Source organism: Myxocyprinus asiaticus, chromosome 15 (assembly GCF_019703515.2).
Source record: "Myxocyprinus asiaticus isolate MX2 ecotype Aquarium Trade chromosome 15, UBuf_Myxa_2, whole genome shotgun sequence".
In the NCBI taxonomy this organism is placed as follows: domain Eukaryota; kingdom Metazoa; phylum Chordata; class Actinopteri; order Cypriniformes; family Catostomidae; genus Myxocyprinus; species Myxocyprinus asiaticus.
In genome coordinates this window covers 6,406,874-6,433,701 of record NC_059358.1, presented here as the reverse complement: position 1 = coordinate 6,433,701, position 26,828 = coordinate 6,406,874, and the positions used below count along the sequence as shown (strand labels likewise).

At 39.3% G+C, this 26,828-nt stretch overlaps 2 protein-coding genes, 1 long non-coding RNA gene and 1 pseudogene across 3 annotated transcripts in view; 3 read left to right on the top strand and 1 right to left on the bottom strand.

The window, feature by feature from the left end:
• The window catches only part of LOC127453252 (uncharacterized), a 51,121-nt gene that overhangs the window by 2,356 nt on the left and 21,937 nt on the right, over positions 1 to 26,828 (bottom strand). Inside the window, exon 2 of the long non-coding RNA XR_007899380.1 lies at positions 11,436 to 11,570. This is a non-coding gene — a long non-coding RNA (uncharacterized LOC127453252). The remainder of the gene's footprint in view (positions 1 to 11,435; positions 11,571 to 26,828) is intronic.
• Positions 1,699 to 4,968, top strand: LOC127453216 (protein rapunzel-like). The gene is made up of 2 exons (XM_051719460.1): positions 1,699 to 1,830; positions 3,345 to 4,968. Exon 2 carries the CDS (start codon positions 3,400 to 3,402, stop codon positions 4,081 to 4,083), a length of 684 nt encoding a protein of 227 aa, XP_051575420.1. The 5' UTR covers positions 1,699 to 1,830; positions 3,345 to 3,399; the 3' UTR covers positions 4,084 to 4,968.
• LOC127453223 (protein rapunzel-like) lies at positions 5,054 to 6,182 on the top strand (annotated as a pseudogene).
• LOC127453168 (protein rapunzel-like) lies at positions 13,449 to 24,264 on the top strand. The gene is made up of 2 exons (XM_051719378.1): positions 13,449 to 13,574; positions 20,823 to 24,264. Exon 2 carries the CDS (start codon positions 20,825 to 20,827, stop codon positions 22,004 to 22,006), a length of 1,182 nt encoding a protein of 393 aa, XP_051575338.1. The 5' UTR covers positions 13,449 to 13,574; positions 20,823 to 20,824; the 3' UTR covers positions 22,007 to 24,264.

The following is a 26,828-nucleotide window of genomic DNA, read 5'->3' as shown; positions in this document are numbered from 1 at the left end:
ACAAAAGAAGAAGAATGTGGAACTGAAAGTGGAGATTTATAGTAAAAAAGGACTTAAATATTGATCTGTTTCTCATCCACACCTATCACATCGCTTCAAAAGACATGGATTTAACCACTGGAGTCGTATGGATTACTTCTTTGCTGACTTTGTGTGATTTTTGGAGATTCAAACTTCTGGGCACCATTCACTTGGATTGTGAGGACAGAGCTGATATATTTATATTTATACAAATCTTTGTTTGTGTTCTGCAGAAAAAAAGAGTCATACACATCTGGCATGGCATGAGGCTGAGCAAATCATGAGAGAATTTTCATTTTTGGGTGAAATATCCCTTTAACTAGAGGCACAAAAAGGTGCCCAAACAAAATTAACTATTATATATACAGTAAGTTAACTGCCATATATCAGATTTCTGTATGGGAAGGCATATCAAAGACTCATCAAGTGTATGCATTGTATTTTATTTATTATTTTTACATTGCTTCATACCTACAAGAATACAGCAACAACCGTATTTTATGTATATTTTATCTGTTTGTTATCTTATTTTCGGATAATTTGTCATCTACTCCATGCTAAACTCTGCAAGATTCATAAAGGCACGAGCTGCCACATTTACTGCAAGAGCAAGCGCTCAAGTGGCTCACTGGCACACCATTTCATGTTTCAAGCCATTTCAAGTTCGTTTTGACCGGGACGTGACCAAAAGTACTGTTGTCCATGTCGTTAGTTGTTCACTGTGTAAATAGTTTCTCCACTTCCATACAGTCTAGAGCATGAGAGGTGGGCACTATTGCATTGATTGATTAACAGCGTAATGAACGAATAAGTGCTAATCGGAGCCAATGTCTCCCCTCATGTGACTTTTCGCCTATATTTGGCGGTTACCGCAGTCACATTCACACCATGCTTTAGGAGCTCAATGATTGCAATGAGCAGAGGGGAGACTTGAGAGACACTAAAACTTTATCCATTGGTATCGCTGTTTAATCGAATGACTTCATAAAGATGACAGCTTTAAACATTGTTTGATCTCATATTTCGTTATATATTATTTGTTTAATTTATGTACAGTTGTTTATTTTTCCCACCCGAATTTTTGAGGAGGCACTGCCTCCTCTGCCTTCTCGGAGAAATCGCCACTGACTGATAGTATTTTGACTTTCTTTTTTTCTTTTGTTCTGTCTTGTACTACTTGGAAAGAAAAGCCAAGAGCTCCATATGGGATATCCTTTCCTTGCCACTGCAACGTAAGAGTTCATTTTCCTGTCTTAACTAGAGTGTTTGCAAAATGAAACCACAAAAAGCCCGGCTCACAACACACAGCCTCATCTGTCATGAACTTGACTCGACTCCCTTACAGCTGTTTAAATGGGAGCTGACATGAACAGTTGCCAGACAGCCTATCGGCTTTTACATCTATTCATCCTTTGTTTTATGGTTCAGTGGTATTTTTTTAACTTAACCAGATGAGCCACAACAGGAAATACCTGCTTCCTAAATTTTTACACACATGGCCTCATTCACGAAAAATGACAGGAAGTACTATAGTGTAAAAATTGTTGCATTGACTTAAATGACAGAATGGTTTTACAAACAATGTACACAATCATTTTAAACGTGTTTCATGAGGGAATGCGGAAAAGTTGCATAGTTTTTTTCCCCCACCATTCTAAGCCAATCAGCAATGCTTTGGTATGAGTCACTCCTACACCCTGCCTTTATAAGGGAGGAGCTGTTTCTCAGTCGGGACAGTGAAATGGTGGCTGCTTATACAAAAATAGAAGCAGCACCTTCAGGAACTGAGCAGCTACAGACGCATTACTGGTAAGATTCGTAGCTTAGCCATTTTCTTGCTCTCAGGTGTACTGAATGTGTATCCTGTGACATGAATTTGTAATAATTTTGCTGCTAAATGTGTTGTGTAACTGAATACTTTAACTGTTTATCTTGTCTTGAGCTAATTATGTTAGCCTGCTTGTGGGCCGTGCCTTTTTTCAGCATTCATTCAGTCCAGAAACCTCATTCAGTGTACTGACAGAGACAGCTGCGTGTTACAGGAGAATATCTGTTGCATTTGGAAATCTTTTAGTTTAAAGCGAGGAAAATACGAGTAAAACCACAATCATGATATCATTTATTATTCCATGTGGTTTACTAAATATGTAAAACTTCTCAACTGCATTGTTTTGGTTGTAGAATTACCAGTTTTCTTTGTTTTTAATCTGCAAACCGGTTTTGATTAGTGAACTGATAAATTAGTTCCCTTTTTCATGTGAATATAAGGATGAGTCAATACTTCCTGTGAACCTTCTTTGTCAAAGCACAAAAACTTGTAAACCAAACGAAAGGATGTGTGACTTATTACCTGTTTAATCTTAGTCTTAAAGTTTAAATGTTTTGTATAGCATTGCCTTGTGTAAAAATCTTTTTTTTTTTTTTTTTTTTTTTAAAAGGTATAAATGGGAAACTACATCACTAGACACTGCAGATTTAGAGCTGGAGCAACTTTTTGCACTCGCAGAAAGAAAAAAATATCAACCTGGTCTCATAGAATCACATTACTATACCTACATTTTTGCAAAATGATTTTTACGTGGCTTGTTCGTATTGCGGATGTTTCCTGGTGAAATGAACAATAGAGGTGCTAAAATAACTTTTATTCCCTTTCACACAAAACACAAATAAAACGACAGATTATCAGTTAATAAACACTTACTTTTCAATCTGTTCCCCACAAAATGCCATCTTATGACATCTAAACACTTTTACTATAATGCATGACTTGTAAGGCAACACATTTTAATGTTAGTATTACATCACCAACTACATTAATTATTTAGTTCGAGAGTCATCAAATTGGACAGTTGCTCAACTGATAGTGTTGCGATTGCAATGGTCTGGGGTACGAGACCTAAAGAACACACAAGTCGACAAATGAGCCGAAAGTGCCAAAGAAGCACCACAAAATGACGTGGTTACTTCAGCAATTGCAATCTTGCATTTGCTCCTTTTGGCACTATCGGTTTGGTTTGGGTAAGTGGGTTTTGTTGATTTTAAAACACAGAGAACTGACTTTAAAAACCTCAACTGTTTAGAAGAAAATTTAGCTCTCTTTTAACGCCACTTAGTGGACATTTCACCTAAGATCTGCCGCGATACGTGTAAGGAACTACGTAATATCAGTTAGCGAAAATGTCGCCACAGCTATGTAATTTTCATGAGATCAGGCCAAGCATGTTAAGTTCAAACTTGAACGTTAAGGACAGAAAATAGTGGAATCATTATTGTTTGCTTTTTGAAGAGGGTCATTAAGAACTTAAGTTTTCCTCTCGTTTCAGAATCAAACAAGACTGAAAAGACTTTGGGACCAAAGCCCAAGTTTCAGACCCTCCTATGGCAGACAAACAGCAGATCAAAGTGACAGCAGTCAAAGTGCTGGGCTATGTGGAGAAGATCTCGTCCTTTGCCGCCTCCATAGATCCTCTATTTGGGATCGTAACCTCTGTAGTTGGGGTGGTTAGGAAAGGCCTAGTGGATGAGGAGGACCATGAACTGGACAAGGACTTCAAGCAGATCCATGATAAGCTGGAAAACATCTCGGAGAAGAACAAGCAGACCCTTCGACAGATCCACATTGATGAAATCAACGAGACGTTTGGGAAATATGAGGAGTTCATCAAGCATCAGTATGGAGCTTTCAACACCATGATGGAAAAAGTAAAGCTGGATCCTGAGAACTCGGATCGTCACATGGCAGAGTTTGTGAAGATCTACGAGAGGGACAAGAGTGACCTGAGCTTAGATGTGTATTATCGTGGTGTGATAGGCACTGGGGCTCTTTTTGGGAGGCCCATGTTGAAGGTATACCTGGAACACTGCAACAAGAACAGAAGGGTGATGGAGGCCAGGTGCTCTCACCTGGCTCACTTGTTCTACATTGGTCTTATGACACTGATGGCCTACACCTCTGTCACCGAAGATGACGAGGATGAAGTGAGAGACAAATGGGCCCAAAGGGTCATCGATATTCAAGCCAAGATGCAAGAAGCTCTTGACCAATGTACAGAGAAAAACTGAAGGCGAAATGTTGCACTGAAAGATTGCAGAGACAAATCCCTTTCAGATTCTGAAAGTTTGAATCAGGAAGCATATACTACCAGTCAAAAGTTTTGAAACACTTACTCATTCTTTATTATTCACATTTTAGAATAATATTAAAGTTATTAAAACTATGGAATAACATAAATGGAACTATGGGAATTTTGTTGTGACTAAACAAAATCCAAAATAAATCAAAACTGTGTTATATTTTAGCATCTTCAAAGTAGTCACCCTTGGCTTTGAATTTGCAGACATGTACTCTTGACATTTTCTCAACCAACTTCTTGAGGTATCACCCTGAGATGCTTTTTAAACAGTATTGAAGGAGTTCCCATCTATGTTGGGCACTTATTGGCTGCTTTTCTTTATTATTTGGTCCAAGTTTGGTCCAAATTCAAAAACGTTTTTTTTATTTTTATTAAATTTTAGTTTTATAATGAAATAAATTAATATGGCAGCACAATTATATTTTTGTCTACAAAACTAATTTCAAACATTTAAGCATACGCCTTCAGATCAAAAGATTTTTAAGATTATGAGAAACATTTCAGTCAAGTGTTCCAAAACTTTGGTCCGGTAGTGTATATATAATGTGTGGGTAAAGGGTTGTAAAGTGGGTAATTTTTTTCAATGCAATACTAGAGTGTCCCTGTAGTGCAATGCTCTAGAAATGTCTCCACGAAAGCTTTTTTGTTCTGCTTTCCATTCCATTTAAAAGCATGTTGTGGGTCCAAATTATGTGTAGGTCTGTGTGATATCTGAATCTTTGACGTGAGATACAATCATTGTTATATAATCATTTGCTTCATTATGTTTTGTGGTATTCTTTGCACAATAAATTTATATGTTTTTTCTCTTGAATCGTGGCAGTTACTATTCAGTCCAATAAAATGTGATTTCTGTCAAGTCAGTTCATGATATGAGTGCACAAAGGGCTGTGATTTATGCATGGATCCAGGTGAATATGGAAATTGCTCTGATTTGCATTAAATGCAAACTCGCCCGATGTTTTCAGAGACTGGATTGCCATAGATGGTCAGTCTACTAAGCCTATCTGGGAAATAAATATATTGTGCTTTTAGAAGAAAGCAGAAATATTTAGAACTTTCAAAATGTCATCCGATTCCTTCTTCAGGTGAACATCATCATTAAGAAGAACTTTCTCAAGTCGCAATGGATGATCATGAGGTATTCGAAGACCCCGAAAAGCTGAAGAGAGGCCTTGTGAAAGTTCTCGAAAGATCTCGTCCGCAGCAGTAGTGGTCAATCCCATCTTCGGCATTGCTGGCTCCCTGATCAAGTTGGTGCTGCAACATGTGAACAATGAAGATCTTCAGAAACTCAAGCGGGAATATGGGAGCGTGAATCGAGCCCTGGATGAAATTTCAAATAAGAACCATCAAGCCCTGCTGCAGATCAGGAAGGAAACGGTGGACAGGCAGCACCACAAGGCTAAAGAAAATATTAAGCATCAGTTCTGCAAATTCATGGAGATTGTAGAGGCAAATCCAGATGCCCTGCAGCGTAAGAAGGAAGATTTAGTTTCATTAACAACAAAGATGTCCAGAACATGTACATGCTTGATGGAGGTGTAATTGGGAAGAGGAAGCTCTTCAGTCAGCCTATTCTGGACGTGTACTTGAAGCATTCACAGGGTGACCGGCACGTCATGGAAAACCTCTGCATTTGAATTGCTTACCTGTTCTGCATCGGTTTCATCGTTCTTATGGGCTACTTCGGCATCGTAGGGGATGACTTGGAATCTCGCAATGAGGAGTGGGAGGAGAATATGCAGGAGGTGCTGAGGAAGTGCGAATGATTTATCTCAATGCCTTTCTACAAAACCAAAGCCTTCATGAAAATACTCTTTGTTGCCTTCCTAGGTGTGTGCTTTTGCTTTCCCCTCTCGCTTTAATGGACGTTTTCATTATCGACCTGCAGCTATCTAATGCAGCATTACACTCGCCATGCCTGCAGATTATGTTGACGTACATATGATGATACGGCTTCCTATCCTATCTAGTTTTTGTTTTTTTTTAAGCACAGGATCACACACTTGTATGGCTCGCGTTAGTTTAACACTACACGACATTGTTATTTTATCTTTAAATGCTAAACTCTTCTTTACAAAAAAAAAAAAAAAAAGACAATGCAGATACAGTGCATCCGGAAAGTATTCACAGCGCTTCACTTTTTCCACATTTTGTTATGTTACAGCCTTATTCCAAAATGGATTAAATTCATTATTTTCCTCAAAATTCTACAAACAATACCCCATAATGACAACGTGAAAGAAGTTTGTTTAAAATTTTTGCAAATTTATAAAAAAAAAAAAAAAAAAAAAAAATCACATGTACATAAGTATTCACAGCCTTTGCTCAATACTTTGTTGAAGCACCTTTGGCACCAATTACAGCCTCAAGTCTTTTTCAGTATGATGCTACAAGCTTGGCACACCTATTTTTGGGCAGTTTCTCCCATTCTTCTTTGCAGGACCTCTCAAGCTCCATCAGGTTGGATGGGGAGCATCGGTGCACAGCCATTTTCAGATCTCTCCAGAGATGTTCAATCGGGTTCAAGTCTGGGCTCTGGCTGGGCCACTCAAGGACATTCACAGAGTTGTCCCGGAGCCACTCCTTTGTTATCTTGGCTGTGTGCTTAGGGTCGTTGTCCTGTTGGAAGATGAACCTTCGCCCCAGTCTGAGGTCCAGAGCGCTCTGGAGCAGGTTTTCATCAAGGATGTCTCTGTACATTGCTGCATTCATCCTTCCCTCGATCCTGACTAGTCTCCCAGTTCCTGCCGCTGAAAAACATCCCCACAGCATGATGCTGCCACCACCATGCTTCACTGTAGGGATGGTATTGGCCAGGTGATGAGCGGTGCCTGGTTTCCTCCAGACATGACGCTTGCCATTCAGGCCAAAGAGTTCAATCTTTGTTTCTCATGGTCTTAGAGTCCTTCTGGTGCCTTTTGGCAAACTCCAGGCAGGCTGTCATGTGCCTTTTACTGAGGAGTGGCTTCCGTCTGGCCACTCTACCATACAGGCCTGCTTGGTGGAGTGCTGCAGAGATGGTTGTTCTTCTGGAAGGTTCTCCTCTCTCCACAGAGAAATGCTGGAGCTCTGTCAGAGTGACCATCGGGTTCTTGGTCACCTCCCTGACTAAGGCCCTTCTCCCCCGATCGCTCAGTTTGGCCATGCGGCCAGCTCTAGAAAGAGTCCTGGTGGTTCCAAACTTCTTCCATTTACGGATGATGGAGGCCACTGTGCTCATTGGGACCTTCAATGCTGCAGACATTTTTCTGTACCCTTCCCCAGATCTGTGCCTCGATACAATCCTGTCTCGGAGGTCTACAGACAATTCCTTGGACTTCATGGCTTGGTTTGTGCTCTGACATGCACTGTTAACTGTAGTACCTTATATAGACAGGTGTGTGCCTTTCCAAATCATGTCGAATCAACTGAATTTACCACAGGTGTACTCCAATCAAGTTGTAGAAACATCTCAAGGTTGATCAGTGGAAACAGGATGCACCTGAGCTCAATTTTGAGTGTCATGGCAAAGGCTGTGAATACTTATGTACATGTGATTTTTTTTTTTCTTTTCGTTTTTTTTTTTTTTTATAAATTTGCAAAGATTTCAAACAAACTTCTTTCATGTTGTCATTATGGGGTATTGTTTGTAGAATTTTGAGGAAAATAATGAATTTAATCCATTTTGGAATAAGGCTGTAACATAATAAAATGTGGAAAAAGTGAAGCGCTGTGAATACTTTCCGGATGCACTGTAGCTCAAAGTGCACTAATTGTGAATATATAAGAGATTCGTAAAGAATTCCATACATAAAAATGATTACAATGGATTCCTGTCCTATAATCTATTTTTGTTTTTAAAAAATTGTTGTTTTTTTTAATCACAGGATCACACATTTTTTATGGCTTGCTTTAGTTTAAGACTACATGACAAACATATTTTACACTTTAAATGCTAAACTCTACTTTACGAGCACAATACGATGATACTTGAACAAAAATAAGCTGCATTGTCGAGTTGCCAGAAAGAAGCCTTTACTGCGCCAATGCCACAAAAAAACCTGGTTACAATATGCCCGACAACACCTTGACACGCCTCACAGCTTCTGGCACACTGTAATTTGGAGTGATGAGACCAAAATAGAGCTTTATGGTCACAACTATAAGCGCTATGTTTGGAGAGGGGTCAACAAGTATTGTGCTCCTTGAAACAACCACACCGTCTTTTTCCAGAGCAGCCTGTATTTCTCCTTAAGTTACCTGTGGGTTTTTCCCAAACAATTCTTCTGGCAGTTGTGGCTGAAATCTTTCTTGGTCTACCTGACCTTGGCTTGGTATCAAGAGATCCCTGAATTTTCCACTTCTTAATAAGTGATTGAACAGTACTGACTGGCATTTTCAAGGCTTTGGATATCTTTTTATATCCTTTTCCATCTTTATAAAGTTCCATTACCTTGTTACGCAGGTCTTTTGACAGTTCTTTTCTGCTCCCCATGGCTCAGTATCTAGCCTGCTCAGTGCATCCACGTGAGAGCTAACAAACTCATTGTCTATTTATACACAGACACTAATTGCAATTTAAAAAGCCACAGGTGTGGGAAATTAACCTTTAATTGCCATTTAAACCTGTGTGTGTCACCTTGTGTGTCTGTAACAAGGCCAAACATTCAAGGGTATGTAAACTTTTGATCAGGGCCATTTGGGTGATTTCTGTTACCATTATGATTTAAAAAGGAGCCAAACAACTATGTGATGATAAATGGCTTCATATAGACAGTGTTTTTGCATGATCAGTCATATTTTCAAAATCAATGCCAAAATTTCACAATTTCTGAACCTTTTGAGCACAACTGTATATGAAAAAGAAATATAGCTCAAAGTGCCCTAACTGTGAATATATGCATAAGCAGTCATAAGCAATGTCACACATAAAAATTATTAAAATCACCTTCAACACTACATAATGAACATCTTGTTTCCTGAATAATTATTGAGAAAATAAAAAGAAAGAATTTAAAGAATGAAATGTATCTAACTATCTATTTGTCCATCCGTCTGTCTGTGCATATTAAAATAAGAATTATTTTCAAGGAAGTTTTCACATGTTTATAGTTATCATTATTATAACTGTTATTATTATGATTCTTTTTATACATATATATATATATATATATATATATATATATATATATATATATATATATATATATATATATTTTTTTTTTTTCACCATTAACTGGTGTCAGTACAGATTATCAGAGTATACAGTATATTTTATTATGAGAACTGACATCTATACATAAGGTTTCTTTTAGCATTACTTTGATCTTGTTATTTTGGATACATGAAATGGTTCTACTGATGTAATTGCCAGACAGTGAAGTGCTTTTATGCTACAGTGCAGCATGTTTTATCCAACTCTGGATAATCATGTTTATTCCACATTTATTTATCCATAAAGTACTGGAATATATACAGTAAATGCTTTTTTTAAATGTCTAAATAATTATCACCTTCCTAGTCATTATTCAAATAAGTTTTCATCTACACAATTCTTTGGAATTTACTGCTGTTGTCATCCACCGCAGTTTCGTCATCTCGCAGTTGTCACTATAGTCTGAATACTGAATTAATGATACAGAAATACTTGTTTCCAATTGGCACTCATGCATACATATACGCTGCCCTGACTACTGCTCTTTGTGAAGTATTGGAGGTTATATATGCCTGATGATTTTCCCCTGGTTTTTGCCTTTGTGTTACGTCTTTGGATTAATCAGCTTTTCTTTTCGACTGTTACCTTTTTTTTTTTTTTTTTGCCTGTTGCGTTTGGATTATTGTATGTCTATTAACTACTCTGCATATGGATCCATCCCACTCATCCATGACACCATACTTACAGATGTACAATGTTGTCACAATTTACCACAATTTAAAGTAAGAGTAGATACCTGAATACAGTAGTCTTTAACAAATATATCTAATAATTTGGAATTTGGAATGAACCGCCACATCCTCACACGGTTCTACACCTGCACTGTAGAGAGCATCCTGACTGGCTGCATCTCCGCCTGGTACGGCAATAGCACCGCCCACAACCGCAAAGCCCTGCAAAGTGTGGTGCGAACTGCCAGACACATCATCGGAGGTGAGTTTCCCTCCCTCCAGGACATATATACCAGGCAGTGTGTGAAAAAAGCTCGGAGGATCATCAGAGACTCCAGCCACCCGAGCCATGGGCTGTTCTCACTGCTACCATCAGGCAGGCAGTATCGCAGCATCAGGACCCGCACCAGCCGACTCCATGACAGCTTCTTCCCCCAAGCAATCAGACTTTTGAACTCTTGATCTCTCACGATCAAAATACATCAGCACTGCACTTTATTACTCTTACTCTTATATCTCACACCGGACTGTCATAAATTATATTATTATTATATTATATTCTCTCTTAACAACTTACTATCAACTGACAGCCTGAATGTCAATACAGTACAATACAACCTACTGTACAATCTATATATACTTTTTTTTAATTTATTTTTTTATTGTATAATGTGTATTCTATATTGTGTGTATTGTATACTGTACATTGTATGTTATTATTTGTATTTTGTGTTGTGTATAATTATGTGAATATTAGATTTTAAACTATGTTGTAAATCTGATGTTTATTGTAAATTGTCTCATCACTGTCACGACTACTATGTTGCTCGGAACTGCACCCAAGAATTTCACACACTACTGCACTTGTGTATATGGTTGTGTGACAATAAAAGTGATTTGATTTGATTAATAGATATTAAGACAAATGTTTAGACACACTTGGCTGAATTTATGTTTCTTATGATTTTAAAGACCTTTTGATCTAATGCATTCATGCATGAATACTTGAAATTATTATTATTATTATTATTATTATTTGAATGGATGATTTGGAACAGATAGTAAAGGAAAAGCACCCAACAGTTGTCTAGCATACATGGGAACTTCTCCAGTACTGTTTCAAAAGCATCTCTGGTGGCACCTCTGGTGGCAGAGCTGTAATCTAGACAAAGGGTGGCTAAAATCTTCATGTATTAATGGATCTATATGTATATCTCACTGGGAAAAAAAGTGCAAGATTGAGCAGAATTTTGGGCAGCTGGGCTTGACGCTATTAGCCTTTTAGTATGTGCTGTCATCTTCTGCCACTAGATGACAGTAAAAGACCACAGGCTAAGTTCAGTGTTAACTACTTTCCTATTTTCTTGTTTTATTCAATTCAAAAAAAGGAAAACAAGAGTGTTATATTACCCCTTGTGAGACCACAGCAGACAGAAGCTGTTTAGTCTTGGTCAGCACCATTACATGTCATCTGACAGAATATGATGTGAAGATTCTCGCATCAAGACGGAGAGGCATTCATATGGACACATGAACATTTAGACTCTGAAAAAAGAATGTAACGAAAGAAGTAAATGCATAAATGTTTTCTAATGGGCATATGTGCATTTTACTTTCCACTCAGAGCAAGAGCACGTGTTTTAGAGATAAATATAAGATGAGATTCAAAATGATTCAGTATTTGACAAAGAGTCTTTTCTTTGATGGTAAAACATTGTTAAAGACCCATAGATTCCAGTAGACTTCAATTGAAGGAGGGACACGAGCCATATCTAGACCAGAATATTAAAGAGACTTGTAGGTGGGCTCTTTCGACTCAGTCCAGTAAGCAACCCAGCAACGCCCTAGCAACAACCATCCAGAATATCCTCGCAGTCGCACAGCAAGATGCTGAAAAACTCAGACCACATCAGCAACCACCTAACAACACCCTGGCAACCACCCACAAGCTTCGTGGTGGCAACTTTTGCACGGGCAAGCACCACTCACATTTTCCTCAGACAACTTAAAATCTAGTATGATGTTATAACTAATACAATTAATTGGGAAGACTTCTGTATAGGTACATACCTGAAAGTCTTGGCTACATAAAATATGTTGCATAAGTTGCTAAAGAGGGAACCTGCTATTTATCGACACTGATTTGATAAGAATACCTTTCAGAAATATGAAATACTGTGAGTTAAAAATAAGAAAAAGACAGTAAAAAGGTCTTCTTCCTCAATATAGCTGTGTTTCAAATACAGTATTATAGGCTCCTTCATGGCTTTTCAGTAAAATTTAAATATACAACAAATACAAAACACTGTAAAATTCATGAAAGTACAAAACTGGAAAAGGTAACATACAAAAATGTAAATACATTTTGCTGGCCAACACAATCCAACCTTTAGTTTGCAGTAAAATCTGTATTATTATTATCATCATCATTATATAGTTTATATGGAAAATTCTTAACATTTCCCAGTTTATGTTTACTTGTCTACTCAACCACTTTGGGAACACACTGGCTCACATTGACTGATCCAATCACAATGGAGTTTCATTTGTTTAAAGAATGCTTGAAAGCTATGGGAAATGCCAAACGTGATTGAAATGAACAGGAAACGTATGGTGCCCTTTTCTGCTTATTTTGAATAAGTATTATCTTAATTTGTTACTCAAAAAAGCATCTTGCTGTTTCAAAAGTATTTGCATAAGTTGAAAAATGTTGCCCTATAACTAGTGCCCCTAGGCCTACCGCATAAATTTTGTTACTGCAAAATATCTGACTGAAAATCCTAGAACAAGGTCACACATACATTATTCAATGCCTTGGAGATGCATCAAATGAGTTTCTCAGTCAGTTTTCTGTAATTTACAAAAGACCAAAAATGATGCAATGAAAACCTAATTAGATCATACGTAAACTATAGTGATGAATAACTGGCACATGCTAAAATCTTTATAAATTAATAAATAAAAATAATTTCAGCAGTATTTTAATACAGTTCCTTGCCCACTATACTCTATACATCCACTCCCTTTTAAATACGTGAGTATTGTGTTATGTGTCGAAATAGTATTGGTACAAATTACAGCATAGAATAGTATAATAGTATAAAATGTGTGATATAAAACAGCAGTAGTCTGTAAATTACCTTAGGGTAACCTGGGATACGCAAATCCTAAATCTGTGCACATTCATGTCAATTCATTGGAGCAGTGAGGTGTTGCGTATGATGCAAAAAATAATCTGTATTTAAACAGTCTCATTTAGAATTTCATCTCTGAAGCACACATTATAGTTCTATCTGTAAGCAACCTCTAGAAATCCACTGCAGTCTATTTGTAGACATTTATTCGACAGATGCCAAGGGCTCTCCAAAACCTTTCCTTAGTGCATGCAACTCTCTCTCTCTCTCTCTCGCTCTCTAATCACTTCTTTCCTCAGTGAGCATACTGTATGATCACGACAAGCTTCCTCAAAGTCGATCTAGACACTGTGGGAATAATTTGGAAATTTGAAGGTCTTGGAGGTCATTTCAACAGCTGTTTACCTTGCCAGGGGTGAGAAACCGTTTAAAATAAACATTTTTTTTTTTAAATATTGCTGCTGTGATGTCAGGGATGCGCATTTTTAAGACACGTCCATGAGGCATTAGAGATATTCATCATTCATGGTGTGCCCTGCATGTACAGTAACCTTATATGATCAATGATGTACATATATGTGACTTTATTGAGCAACATTATTCCAAATTCATGTCTTATTACAGTATTTAAAATGTATTTAATAGGGCCTTATGTAATGACTTAAGATGATGATTTGATCATTCAATTTAAAGAAGACAACAGATTAAAAGAGTCATTTATCTTTATGCTGTACAGAACAATATAGAAACCACCTATTAAAATGCATTAGCTTTTCAACATGCATTTATGGGAATACGTTTCATCATATGTAGGCCTGGCCTACACTGTAAAAAAAAAAAATCTGTAATTTTAAGGGTTAAAAGAATGTTAAAATGCTACAGTGAATAAAATGTCATTGGTTAACGGGTTGTTACCATAACATAAAAGGTAAAACCATTATAATATATTTTACAAGACAATAAATGTAATTTTAAAACATTGTAAAAATGTATCTTTTTTTAGATGTAAAAAGTATGATTTTACCATATAATTAACAGTAAACATTTATATTATGTTTTACAAGAGAATACATACTTTTTACTGAACTATTAAAATTAAAGTGAAAAACAATAATCAGACATTCCATGAAGTCCCTGCGTGACCCATCACATTTCAACATATTATATGGGAATTGTTATTTTACTTCTTATTTTTAATATCAGTTATGTACATTAGGGTGTACTATGTTATAATTTTTGCAGTACTTAATGTTTATTGCATTATTTTAGTGTCCCATGTGTTACCCTGATGGTGTTTTGCGTTTGTGTGCACTTTCTCTACATGTGTATTAATTATTGCTCCTGGGTCACTCTTGATGCACTTAGTCATCATGTGGCCTTTTGTAGTTACTATGATGATTAAAAATACATTTTAAAGTGAAAAGCAGACTTGTAAAGTTCCAGAAGGTTAGTATATCAAGTTTATGTCATTTAAATATATAATCGTAAAATATACAGTCATCCAAATCATATTCCGTAAAGCGTGGCCACCGTAGTTTTTATGGTAAATTTCTGGCAGCCACAGCTGCCGGTATTTCACCGTAAATTTAACTTGTTTATAAAAAGTATGTATTATAAAAACAAAACAAGCTAAATTTGCATTCATAATGTCAGCTATCTAAGCTGGTTGGTTGTGTTTGAAATAAGCCATAAACAAAATAGCATTTTGTTAGAGATAGTTCCACCCAAAATGAAAGTTCTGTCATTATGTACTTAATAAAATGTTGTGGAACAATTAAGCAGATGTTTACCAGAATGTTAGCCTCAGTCCCCATTCACACTGCATTTTTGTTTCCCCATAATGAAAGTGACCTGCCTAGTTGGTCCTGTCTTGTGTATCTGTTTGGCTGTCCGTCTCTGCCCGCATTTCGGAAATGTGGTTGCCTTCCAGTTTGCTGCGTGTCAACTGATCTTCAGTGAAGGATACCTCGTCTCTGCCTGCGTGTCAAGAGAAAGATTGCCCTACTCTGCTGGGCGTTGTTCTGCACCTCACTAAGCTTCAACAGAGGATTCCATGAATCTATTCCTGACTTCCACAATGCACACACACATCTACGAACACAATCTTCATGGACTGCCCCTTGCACGGCCATGGCGTGCACACTTCTCGGACATCCCTTCCTGCTACTGGAGCCGGTGACGGGATCCTTGGACTTCGTCAGCACAGTGATTATTATTATATATTGTGAATAAATCCTTTGAACTGTTCCTCTACTTTTGGGTCTCTTTGTCTCGCTCTCGCTCTCACTCTCTGACAGAACAATCTAGCCAAGTATGGACCCAGCAAGGAATCAACTCTTCGCTCCGCCCTCTCTCAGCAGGAAGCTTTACTGGGACGTCAGCAGGATCAAATCTCCGCATCTAACCGGGCTCTGGAGATGATGGCTTCGCAGCTCGCTGAGCTTACCTCTGTCGTGCAGCAACTCCACAGATCTCCGATGCTGGCCCCACTCACTAAGCATCTTCACTGGCTCTGGTGGCTCCCCATGTTTCTGGACACTCAGAGGCTTGTATTCCCCCTCCAGCCCCGTATTCACCGGAAGGGCCGATGTGGGACAACAGAAATCCCTGCTGCGCTTCTTTTCACGCTTTCTCCATGGAGCTCCACCAAGTTTTTGATCGCTCGGCTCAAGGTCGGGAGGCTGCGAGGGTCTTATCTGGACTGTCCCAAGGAGATTGACGAGTCTCAGATTATGCGATCGAGTTTCGCACCCTGGCTGCTTCTTGTGAGTGGAATGACCACACCATGTGTGATCAGTTTCTGCATGGGCTTTCTGACGACATCCTGGACGAGATTTACTCTTTGGATCTGCCTCCACGCTTCGACGATTTGGTAGATCTGGCTATCAGAGTCGATCAATGCCTGACCCAACGCCATGGCCACCATCGACGCCACTCTCCACCTACCCTTGTGGCTGGCCATTCTACCCGGTGTCGTCTTCAGACAGGTCACCAGAATCATGGCCCGACACTGAACTCATGCAACTCAGATCTCACGTAGGGAGAAACAGCGATGCCTCGTTAATGGACTATGCTTTCATTGTGCTCGGTCTGGTCATCTCTCTGCTTCCTGTCCGGTAAAAGACACCGCTCATCAGATGGTAGGGGGTTACTGGCGAGTGCAACACCAATGAACAAAACCCCTGGACTTCGGACACTTCTCCCGGCCTGGCTGCAGTATGGATCTGCCTGTCACACGGTTTCAGCCCTGGTGGATTCCAGAGCCGAAGGAAACTTTATGGATTTCGACTTGGCTTCTAAATGGCGGCTTCCTATGGTCCAGTTGGATGAACCTATCACTGCCCACACACTCAGTGGCACACCACCTGTCCATCATCACCCAGTCCACAAATCAAGTCACCTTCTTCTCTGGAAATCATGCGGAACAGTTGTCCTTTTACCTGATCCAATCTCCATCGGCACCGTTGGAGCATCCTTGGTTGGTAACGCACAACCCACACATAGACTGGTCAACCAACACTGTTCTTGCTTGGAGTCCTTACTGTTTGTTGCACTGTCTTAATTCTGCTGTCTCCCCTGTCCAGTCTTGTGTGTCATTGCAGGATGAACCGGCGGATTTACCCGGAGTAACACTGACATACCAGGACTTGAGGGCGGTGTTTAGCCGGTCCTGCGCCGCGACCCTTCCTCCTCATTGCTCTTACGACTGTGCAATTGAATTGCTTCCCGGCACCTCGCCTCCTCAGGACAGCTGTATTCGCTCTTGGCTCCTGAGAGGGAGGCCATGAACAGGTATATCAATGATTCTCTGGCAGCCGGTCTCATCTGTCCTTCTTCATTGCCAGCAGAGACCGGGTTCTTCTTCGTGGAGAAGAAGGATGGCTCACTTAGACCCTTTATAGATTATCGGGGGCTGAATGACATCACGGTGAAGCATCGCTATCCTTTGCCGTTGATGTCCTCAGCTTTCAAACTCTTGCAGGAAGCATCCGTCTTTACGAAGTTGACTTATGCAATGCTTACACCTTGTCCGGATTAGGAAGGGGGATGAGTGGAAAACGGCTTTTAACACTCATCGGGGGCACTTTGAATATTTGGTTATGCCTTTCGGATTGGTCAATGCCACTAACGTCTTCCAGGGGCCCGTTAATGACATGCTTATCTTCTCCCAGAATATTCAGGACCGTGTTCAGCACGTCAGGCAGGTGCTTCAGTGACTGCTAGAGAATCGGCTGTTCGTCAAGGTGGAGAAGTGCACTTTTCATGCACAGTTGGTTCCGTTCCTGGGGTTCATCGATTCGTCCGAGGAAGTGCACATGGACCCTACTAAGGTCAGAGCCATCTCCGATTGGCCAACCCCAGATTCTTGCAAGGCATTGCAGAGGTTTTTTATCAGAGGTTTATTAGGAATTACTAACAAATCACTGCGCCTCTGACAGATCTCACCTCCACACGCATTGACTTTTGTTGGTCCCCGTGAGCTGAGGCCGTGTTTTCTAAAATAAAGAAGCGGTTATCTACTGCACCCATCCTCGTAACTCCCGACACTGCAAGTCAGTTCGTGGTGGAGGTGGATGACTCTGAGGTTGGTGTTGGAGCGGTCCTGTCACAGCGCTCTTCTTCAGATGGAAAGATGCATCCGTGTGCTTTTTTGAATTACGATGTTGAATTACGATGTTGGTAACTGAGAATTGCTGGCTGTCCGGTTGGCCTTCGACGAGTGGCGTCACTGGTTAGAGGGTTCGGGAGTACCTTTTGTGATCTGGACTGATCAAAAGAACCTAGAGTACATTCGTAGCGCTAAATGCCTCGACAGGCTTGCTGGGCACTATTTTTCACTCGGTTTAACTTTGTCCTTTCGTATCACCCGGGCTCTAAAAACGTCAAGCCCGACTCTTTGTCTTTATGTTTTGAGGTCGAGACCTCCACCGTCCCACCGGATACCATTCTACCTGCCACTCACGTGGTGGGAATGGTATCCTGGGAGGTGGAGGCTAAAGTCCATGCTGCGCTACGAAACACCACGCCCCCCGCTGCTTGCCCAGTGGGCCAGTTATTTGTTCCGCAATCAGTTCGGACACACGTCCTACAGTGGGGTCACTCATCCAACGTCGCTTGTCACCAGGGGCAACTCACACCCAGATGCTCATTAGACAGCGTTTCTGGTGGCCATTGTTGCGCAGGATGTATGTCAATTCGTAAGCACTTGCCCGTTTGTGCGACTAATAAAACTTCCTGTGAACCCCTGGCCAGGCTCGTCCAACCGCTGTCAGTCCCTTCAAGACCCTGGTCACACATAGCCATGGATTTTGTAACTGGTCCCCCCCCTCCCATGACAGCACAGTTGTTTTGAATGTAGTGGACTGGTTCTCGAAGGCGGCTCATTTCATTCCCCTCTCAAAATTACCTACAGCGAGGGAGACAACGGCAGCAGTCATTAACCATGTTTTCCACATTCATGGCCTCCTGGTCAATGAGGTTTCTGACAGAGGCCCCCAATTTGTGTCCCGTTTTTGGGCAGAATTCTTTAATGTTCTGATTTACACCCCACCACACCCGTCCCACCTCCTCCGCATCTTAAGGGCTCTCCTGCGTATACAGTCAGAAAACTGATCGACATCAGGTGGAGGGGCAGAGGGTTCCAGTACCTGGTTGGCTGGGAGGGTATGGACCTGAGGAGAGATGTTGGGTCCTGGCCCATGCCCTCATAGATCAGTTTCACCTCAGGCAAGGTAATTCTGGGGGTACTGTCATGGCTCCGGTGAGTTTGACGGTTTGTTTTGTATGTTTTGATATTTTCTTTCCCTCATGTCTCGAAGGCGCTGCCGGCATGTCTGATCAGTTTTTCCATGGGCACATTGATTTGCCAGATTGTTGAAAGGGGAATGCTGATCATGCCTCAAATTAGCATGCCTAGCAGCACCTGGTTCTCCTCTAATTCACTCCCTTCTTAAGCCCTTCGTGTTCTCAGTATCTTTGCTAGATTGTTGTTTGATGTAAAGTAACTTACCTCACTCTCTCTGCCTAGTTGGTCCTGTCTGTGTATCTGTTTGGTTGCCCGTCTCTGCCCACGTGTTGGGAATGTGGTTGCCTTCCAGTTTGCTGCGTGTCAGCTGATCTTCAACGGAGGGTACCTTGTGTCTGCCCGTGTGTCGGGAGAAAGATTACCCTACTCTGCTAGCCGTCGTTCTGCACCTCACTAAGCTTCAACGGAGGATTCCACAAATCTATTTCTGACTTCCACAATGCACACACTCATCTTCGAACATACTCTTCACGGACTGCCCCTTGCATGGCCAAGGCATGCACGCTTCTCGGGTATCCAGCAGCTGGTGCCGGGATCCTCGGACTTCGTCAGCACAGTGATTATTATTATTTATAATAATAGTTCCTCTGCTCTTGGGTCTCTTTGTCTCGCTCTTGCTCTCTGACAAAAACATCTCCTTTTGTATTCCATGGAGGAAAATAAGTCATACAGGTTTGGAACAACATTATTATTAAATCACGTTAATCATAATTAGGATTCCTCCGGTAGGAGGAAACGTATTGTTATTGGTGGTTTTATTATTATTATTCTCCTTGTGCCCCAATATCTCAAAAAGTCACCAGTCTCTTGGTGTAAAATTGTTTTCTAATTTGGCACATTGATACTACAGGCCACCGGGAACCCCCACACCAAGAATGGCCCACATTTGCCCTTAGGGGGTGCTACAGGCCACGCACAAAAGTCCCATTTTCAAAGTGATGGCATTTCCACCCCATTTGTCCTATTCTTCTGAAACTTGGTGTACATGCCTCATTTCTCATGGGGAACAAAAAAGCCTCAAGGACCCATAAGGTCCGCCATGATGGATTTTCCTGTACAGAGAAAATTTGGGAAAACCTACAAAAATCTTTTTCTCTTGAACCGTAGATCCAATTGACTTGAAATTTGGTACCCATGTGTAGAATTGATGTCTTTCAATTTGTTACTTAGCAAAAATGAATACAATACAAAATGGCTGAAAGGGGCATATTTATGTAAATGTCCACACTGCCTCAATATATATGTGTCAATAAATCAAATGTCATTTTGACTGATGGTTTTTCAAACCTAACATGCTTCAAGATGACATCACTCTGAAGTACCATGCAAAATTTCACCTTGATATGTCAAAGGATGACTGAATTACAGCTGTTTGAACTTGGGCCAAATCTGACAATGCTAGCCACTGGTTCTTTTTTATACAGAAACTTAAAGCAGAAATACTCAGCAATGTGAATAGCTAACTTGGCTAAGATGTTGTGCTGGTAAGTGAAGGGTCAGAGGTTCAAGTCTAGCCATAGCCATAATATTTTATTTAGGATTCAGACAGAAAGATTCCTCCATCGGGAGGGTTTAACCCCAACCCTCTACTGATCAATTTTTAAATTATTTGCCATTTTGAGGAGGAATCTGCATTGCTGCTTGCAGCTATATTTAACTTTATTTTTGGGTGAATGGTCCTTTTTTAACGTCACATTGGCTTAATTATACTGTTGTTTACAGCAATAGTTGTATTTTGCCATATGCCATTGAAATTGCATGTCGATTAAACAAAAGTGAACCATTTAAAATGTTTCTTACAATATTATTAATATAATTTCTGTGTTTTTTCTGTCTATCTGGGTTTTGCTATTAAAGCAATGTACAATCCACTAGAACGGGTGGTAGCCCAGAAGAAAGAGGCTATTGAAGCAGTAATGGAAATGTTCGAGAAGGGGGCTGAGGTGCTGGCCAGTGCTGTTGGAGAGTTATCACCTCTTTTTGAGGCTGCCGCTCCAGTCCTCAAGCTTGTCTTAAACAATGTCGAAAGCAAGGAAGTGATATACGTCAAAGATCAGTTTCTACTTGTGAGGAGCAAATTAGATGTCCTCTCATCTCAACTGGAGGATATTGACTCTGAGATTAGGAGGAGACGTTTGGATTCTCAGTTCTTCTCTGTGGAAGAGAATCTGCGCAACCAGTTCAGAAAATACATAGACATTCTGGAGGCCAAACCTGAGTACAAGGAGGTCAAGAAACGCTTGTTCTTGGAACATTTTATCATAACAGGAGGAGAGAAAAACCTCTGTGTGCTTTATGATGCTTTGATAGGGAACAGTGCATTTGGGGAGCCAATTCTGGATGTTGTGGAACAATACGAGGCCAGAAACAGGAGGGTCCTGGAAGACTTCTGTGTTAGGTTGAAGGAGCTCCTCTGCTTGGGAATAATTGCTCTCCTCGGATACTGTTTCCTAAATCAGGGCGAAGAGGCAGAACAGGAGAAGATGCAAGAGTGGAGCACCAAGATCCAAGAAATTGAGATGAAAATGAAGGAAACCATTGAGAAATGTGTCAATACATTTCCAGAGCAAGCTGAACTGGACATCAAGAGGCTTATGAAGGAAAGAGAGGATGGGAACCTCCAGGAAATTGCCAAGGAACTGCTGGACTTCCTGGTCAAGAAGTATGACTGGGTAAGCTGGTCCATTCGAGTCATTACCAACTTGGGCAAAATTCATAACTGGAGAGCTGGAGAAAACTTTCAGTTTGTGGCTGGCCAGAAATATTTTGAAGTACCGCAAGGGTCTGAAACCATCCTGGTGGTGTCCTACTGCAACAACCCTCAGCCTGTGCCCGATGAGAGCATAAAAGAAATAATGGAAGGTCCTGCAAAGAAGGGACATGCTAAAGCTGTAGTTGAGGTTCTGAAGAAGCAGTTAGCTGGGTTTTTGGTTCACGCTGTCAGTCGCCACAAAGAGAGCTTTGCTGTTTCAAGTTTTCCTGAAGAATCCCACTACTGGGAGAAACATAAGAATGTAAATCTGTGCGTGCATTCAGAGTAGACTTATTGTTGCACATTATAAATAGGCATGTGTATACTGAATTTCTTATATCTTAAAGTCGTTATATGTGAATGTCTCTCCAAAAACATCCGAAATAGATAATAGGCTAAACATGATAAGTGTTGTGGCATTGTATAGGCAAATGGTTTGTAATAATAAAATAAATCTTTAGGAACCAAAGAGAAAATGCTGGCTAAGAAAATTGTTTCCCCATTTAGCTTTTGCGATAATAATGTGCTCTGGTTTACTCAGAGCTGACAGTATCTGTTCCCCAACAGCCATAAAAAGAGCACATGGAAAGACATCTCAGGAAACTTATCCAGATGATGTGTTGCCCAGCAGAGCTCATCATGATGTTAAGACTAAAGCATATCCTTTAAACATTCATGTCTGTTCAATGATGAATTTACACTGGATAAATTGTTAATCCTGTAACTGCAACCAGTGTTGGGTGTGTTATTCTAAAAAATAATCCACTAGAAATGATTAATTACTTCTCTAAAATTTTAATCAGATTACTTGTTACTTCATAGAAAAGTAATCACATTACTAATTACTTTAGGAATATTCTGGGTTCAATACAAGTTAAGCTCAATCGACAGCATTTGTGGCATAATGTTGATTACTGCAAAAAAAAAAAAAACATTTCGACATGTCCCTCCTTTTCTTTAAAAAAAAAAAGCAAAAATCGAGGTTACAGTGAGGCACTTACAACGGAAGTGAATGTGGCCAATGTTTTGGAGGGTTTAAAGGCAGACATGTTATGCTTATAATTTTACAAAACAGCACAACAGTCTCTAGAATTTACCCCGAATGGTGTCAAAAACAAAAAAATATCCAGAAAGGGGCAGTTCTGCGGATGGAAATGCCTTGTTGATGAGAGAGGTCAACAGAGAATGGCCAGACTGGTTTAAACTGACAAAGTCTACAGTAACTCAGATAACTACCCTGTACAATTGGGGTGAGAAGAATAAAATGAAGATGAGTGTTGGCGCTGTTTTGGCGGAATGAGGGGGACCTACAAAATATTAGGCAGGTGGTTTTAATGTTGTGGCTGATCATTGTATAAAAGCACTTATATTAATTCCTCTGTTAAAACTCATGTATTATTTGAGCTGTAATTTTTTTTAAATCATAATTTTTACAGTCGTTTTAGGGTTTGTTTACATTACATCGTCATGGCAACGCAGTTCTAAAATTGGCTATAACTTTATACAAAAAGGTTAGTAAGAGATTTTATCACACTAAAATCATGTTTACAGGCATTTTGCTTATGTCTTGAGGCTATACTTTTGAAACAAAAGAGTATTTTAATGTTCAAAAATGTACCCCCATTCACTTCCATTGTAAGAGCCTCACTGTAATCCAGATTTTTTATTTTTTTTATTTGTATTTTTCCAGAAATAAATTTTTGTGATAATCAATATTAAGCCACAAATACTGTCGACTGAGCTTAACTTGTATTGAACCCAGAATATTCCTTTAAGCTACTTTCTAAAACAAAATTTTTTTTGCTTAGATAATGTGAAATAATGTCTACATTTTCTCCTTGTTCGTCTTTGCATACAAATTATAAAACTGTTTCTCTCTTATAATGACTCGTTAGGAGGCATACGCCCTTCAACTGTCAAAGAAATGTAAACAGAAGTACATATAAACATGATTCATGATTGTAATTCTACATAATACTGTTTTAGAAATGTGTATTGTACTTAAAAGTAATCTTAATTGAAAATCAGTAACTGTAATCTGATTAGAATTTACAATGCAATGTGCTATACTGGTTTTTGACTAAAAAAGTAATTGGATAACTAATAACTTATTAATCAGACTACACAAACCCTGCTGGCCTTAGTCAAAATCTCAAAAATTAACAGGGGCTCGGCGCAAAAATGCCACCTCAACTGACAAAAATGACCGCAAAATTAAAAATACTGTATACAAGCAAAAAAATGCCCTGTAATGAATTCCTAATTAAATACATTTTTATACAAAATATGAGTTGATGCCGATTTATTTTATAGGTAACAACCTTACAGTACAACTTGAAAAGGTTGAAAAGATTGAAAAGGTATTGAAAAGATATTTTCATTAACTTATTAGACTTTTTTTAGACTATAGTTGAAAATGGAAGGATGGCATACACTGTGTTTTAATATGGTTAGAAAAAAATATGCCCTCATAAAAGGTAAAAATGTCCCTGAAAATCAATTCCAGATGGCAAATATTGCACCTTAATTATAAAGTTAATTCCTGACACTGCTGCTGGCAACCCTATTACCCATTCTGGCAGAGTTTTTTTATTTTATTTAATTGCTATAACATATTAACCTTCCACAAATCAGAGTTTTAAGCTGTATTTATGGTTTAAAAAATTGCAGATCTCATAGAAACGGAATAGAAAATAAAACAGCTCATGTAACAAATAGCTTGACCTCCTGAGATTGACAGTTTTCTGAAGTACCACTTTTCACTATTTACATTAATTGCATTCTGTTATCATTAATTCCAGGCCTTATTTTGTATCCTATTCGTGGAAAATTCCTACTGATTTCAGCTCATTTAGATCACAGCCTCTAATAAATCTAATTTATTGTTTTGTTTGGCATGTTTCACATTTACATGACTTACAAGAAATTGTTGACATTCATTGCTATTAACTTGCTGAAGTGGACACATACTGTATACCACTCAAAGCCATGTTTAATAAAATTAGTGCTTTTGTATGCAAGTCAGCATTTTCTAACCAAGGGCTGCAGTAATAGAGGGTGAGTAACCTTTCACTCTGATAATACGAAGCAGACGAGCTCCAGAATGCTGTGTTCAGCGCTCTGGATCCAGTCATTAAGACACTGAGGTGCAGAGTGATGGAACAATTCATTATTTTACACTCAGGAGGACCTTAAGCTAGTATGCTATTCAATTGCACACTACTGCTACAAAAACAACTGATGCTCTTTAAAACACTAGGCCAAAATTATTTGTATTAACAATTAATTGCAAGACAGATTAACATTCTTCTTGTGTACCTTTGAGGTTAAAATTTCTGTCTGGTGAAATTACTTGATATAAATGGGAATGCTGACAGACTGTCCTCTTCAGGTATTATAGTAACTCATATATTCATTAGTGGTTGTGGCATCTGTCCTGGATGGAGCTACTGATCCATCTTGCTTCCTTCTCTGATAAAGGTTTCTCAATAGCTAAACCTTAAACCTGGCTGTTACCAGACCAAAACAAATGTACATGATTCCAGTATGACATAGTGATGTGCTTGAGTTTTACTGGACTTCAATAATTAATTATCTTAAAAAATAAAAGAGAAATAGGCTAGCCTTTGTTGTTACACACTCTGTTGGCAGAGGGCGCTAACAACACACTAATTTAAGCAATAGTAATGGTGACCTCATTGATTTATTTTCCTTTTATCCTACTCATTTTGAGTTTGCCAATAATGGATGAAGTTACATATAGCCTGACACTGGGCTAGTAAAAAATGAGAACTTTTTTTTAAATTCAACATTTACAAACTGCATTTAGATTATGAAAAATCTAAGCATACTCCAGTAAAGTCAATATCAATATTTAATAAACCAATAAGTGATTTTAAGAGACCCAACAAGATAGTAGTGCCAGGGGCGGTCAATCAATCCCAGGTTGCCTCACTCTGGCTGAATCTGCCAGTTAATAACATTACCTATTCATCAGAGTGGACCATCGATCGGCCTGCTGCCTTTAAGTGGTCTGATCTGATAAAAAGCATTAAAACATTTGTACTGTGACGCACCAGCTCACCTTCAGCAGCCATATGCATACTATTGTTTGCTTGCATGCCACTTGGTTTAATATTTTGTATCTAATACAATGAGGCACAGACATTTTTTGAATGACTTAAAGGAATAGTTCAGCTAAAATTCTTTCATCATTTACTCACATTCATGCCATCCCAGATGTGTACGACTTTCTTCAGCAGAAGAGATTTTTAAAAGAATATTTTAGCTCTGTAGGTCCTCACAATGCAAGTGAATGGGTGCCAAACATTTTGAAACTCCAAAAAGCATTTAAAGGCAACATAAAAGTAATGCATATGACTCCAGTGGTTAAATCCATGTCTTCAAAGCAATATGATAAATGTGGGTGAGAAACAGATCAATATTTAAATCCTTTTTTTAATCTCAATGTCCACTTTCACTTGAACATTCGTCGTCTTCTGTTTCTGGCAATTTGCATTGTTTGTGCATATTGCCACATACTGGGCAGGGAAGAGAATTTATAATTAATTTATAGTAAAAAGGACTTACATTTTGATCTGTTTCTCACCCACATTTATCATATCACTTTTGAACACAGGATTTAACCACTGGAGTTGTATGGATTACTTTCATGCTGCCTTGATGTGCTTTTTGGAGCTTCAAAACTTTGGTACCCATTCACTTGCATTGTATGGACCTACAGAGCTGAGCTATTGTTCTAGAAATCTTTGTTTGTTTTCTGCAGAAGCAGGGAAGGATTAACCACCATGCCGATTGGGCCGTTTCCCAGGGGCCTCTAAACCCAAAGGGCCCCGAGCTCTAAATCAATGATTTATTTATTTTGAGATATCTATTATAAATCCACGTAAATGTCAGCCTTATGTGAAATAACATTTGTTCAGTTGAATGCGTGCTGGACGACAGCAGCTCGAGCACAGGCACTAGAGTGTGTGCTCAGGGAATCTGCATCTTACAGGTGCAGCGCGTTTATCTATAGGACAACAGAGAACAGCCTTGATTTACAAAACGCTTTCAAACACAAAGATAAGGTGCAGTTTACCCTGGCTGTT

What these genes read in the sequence shown, in the direction of transcription:
- LOC127453216 (XM_051719460.1), top strand. Translation starts at nt 3,400, where the DNA reads ATGGCAGACAAACAGCAGATCAAAGTGACAGCAGTCAAAGTGCTGGGC.
- LOC127453168 (XM_051719378.1), top strand. Translation starts at nt 20,825, where the DNA reads ATGTACAATCCACTAGAACGGGTGGTAGCCCAGAAGAAAGAGGCTATT.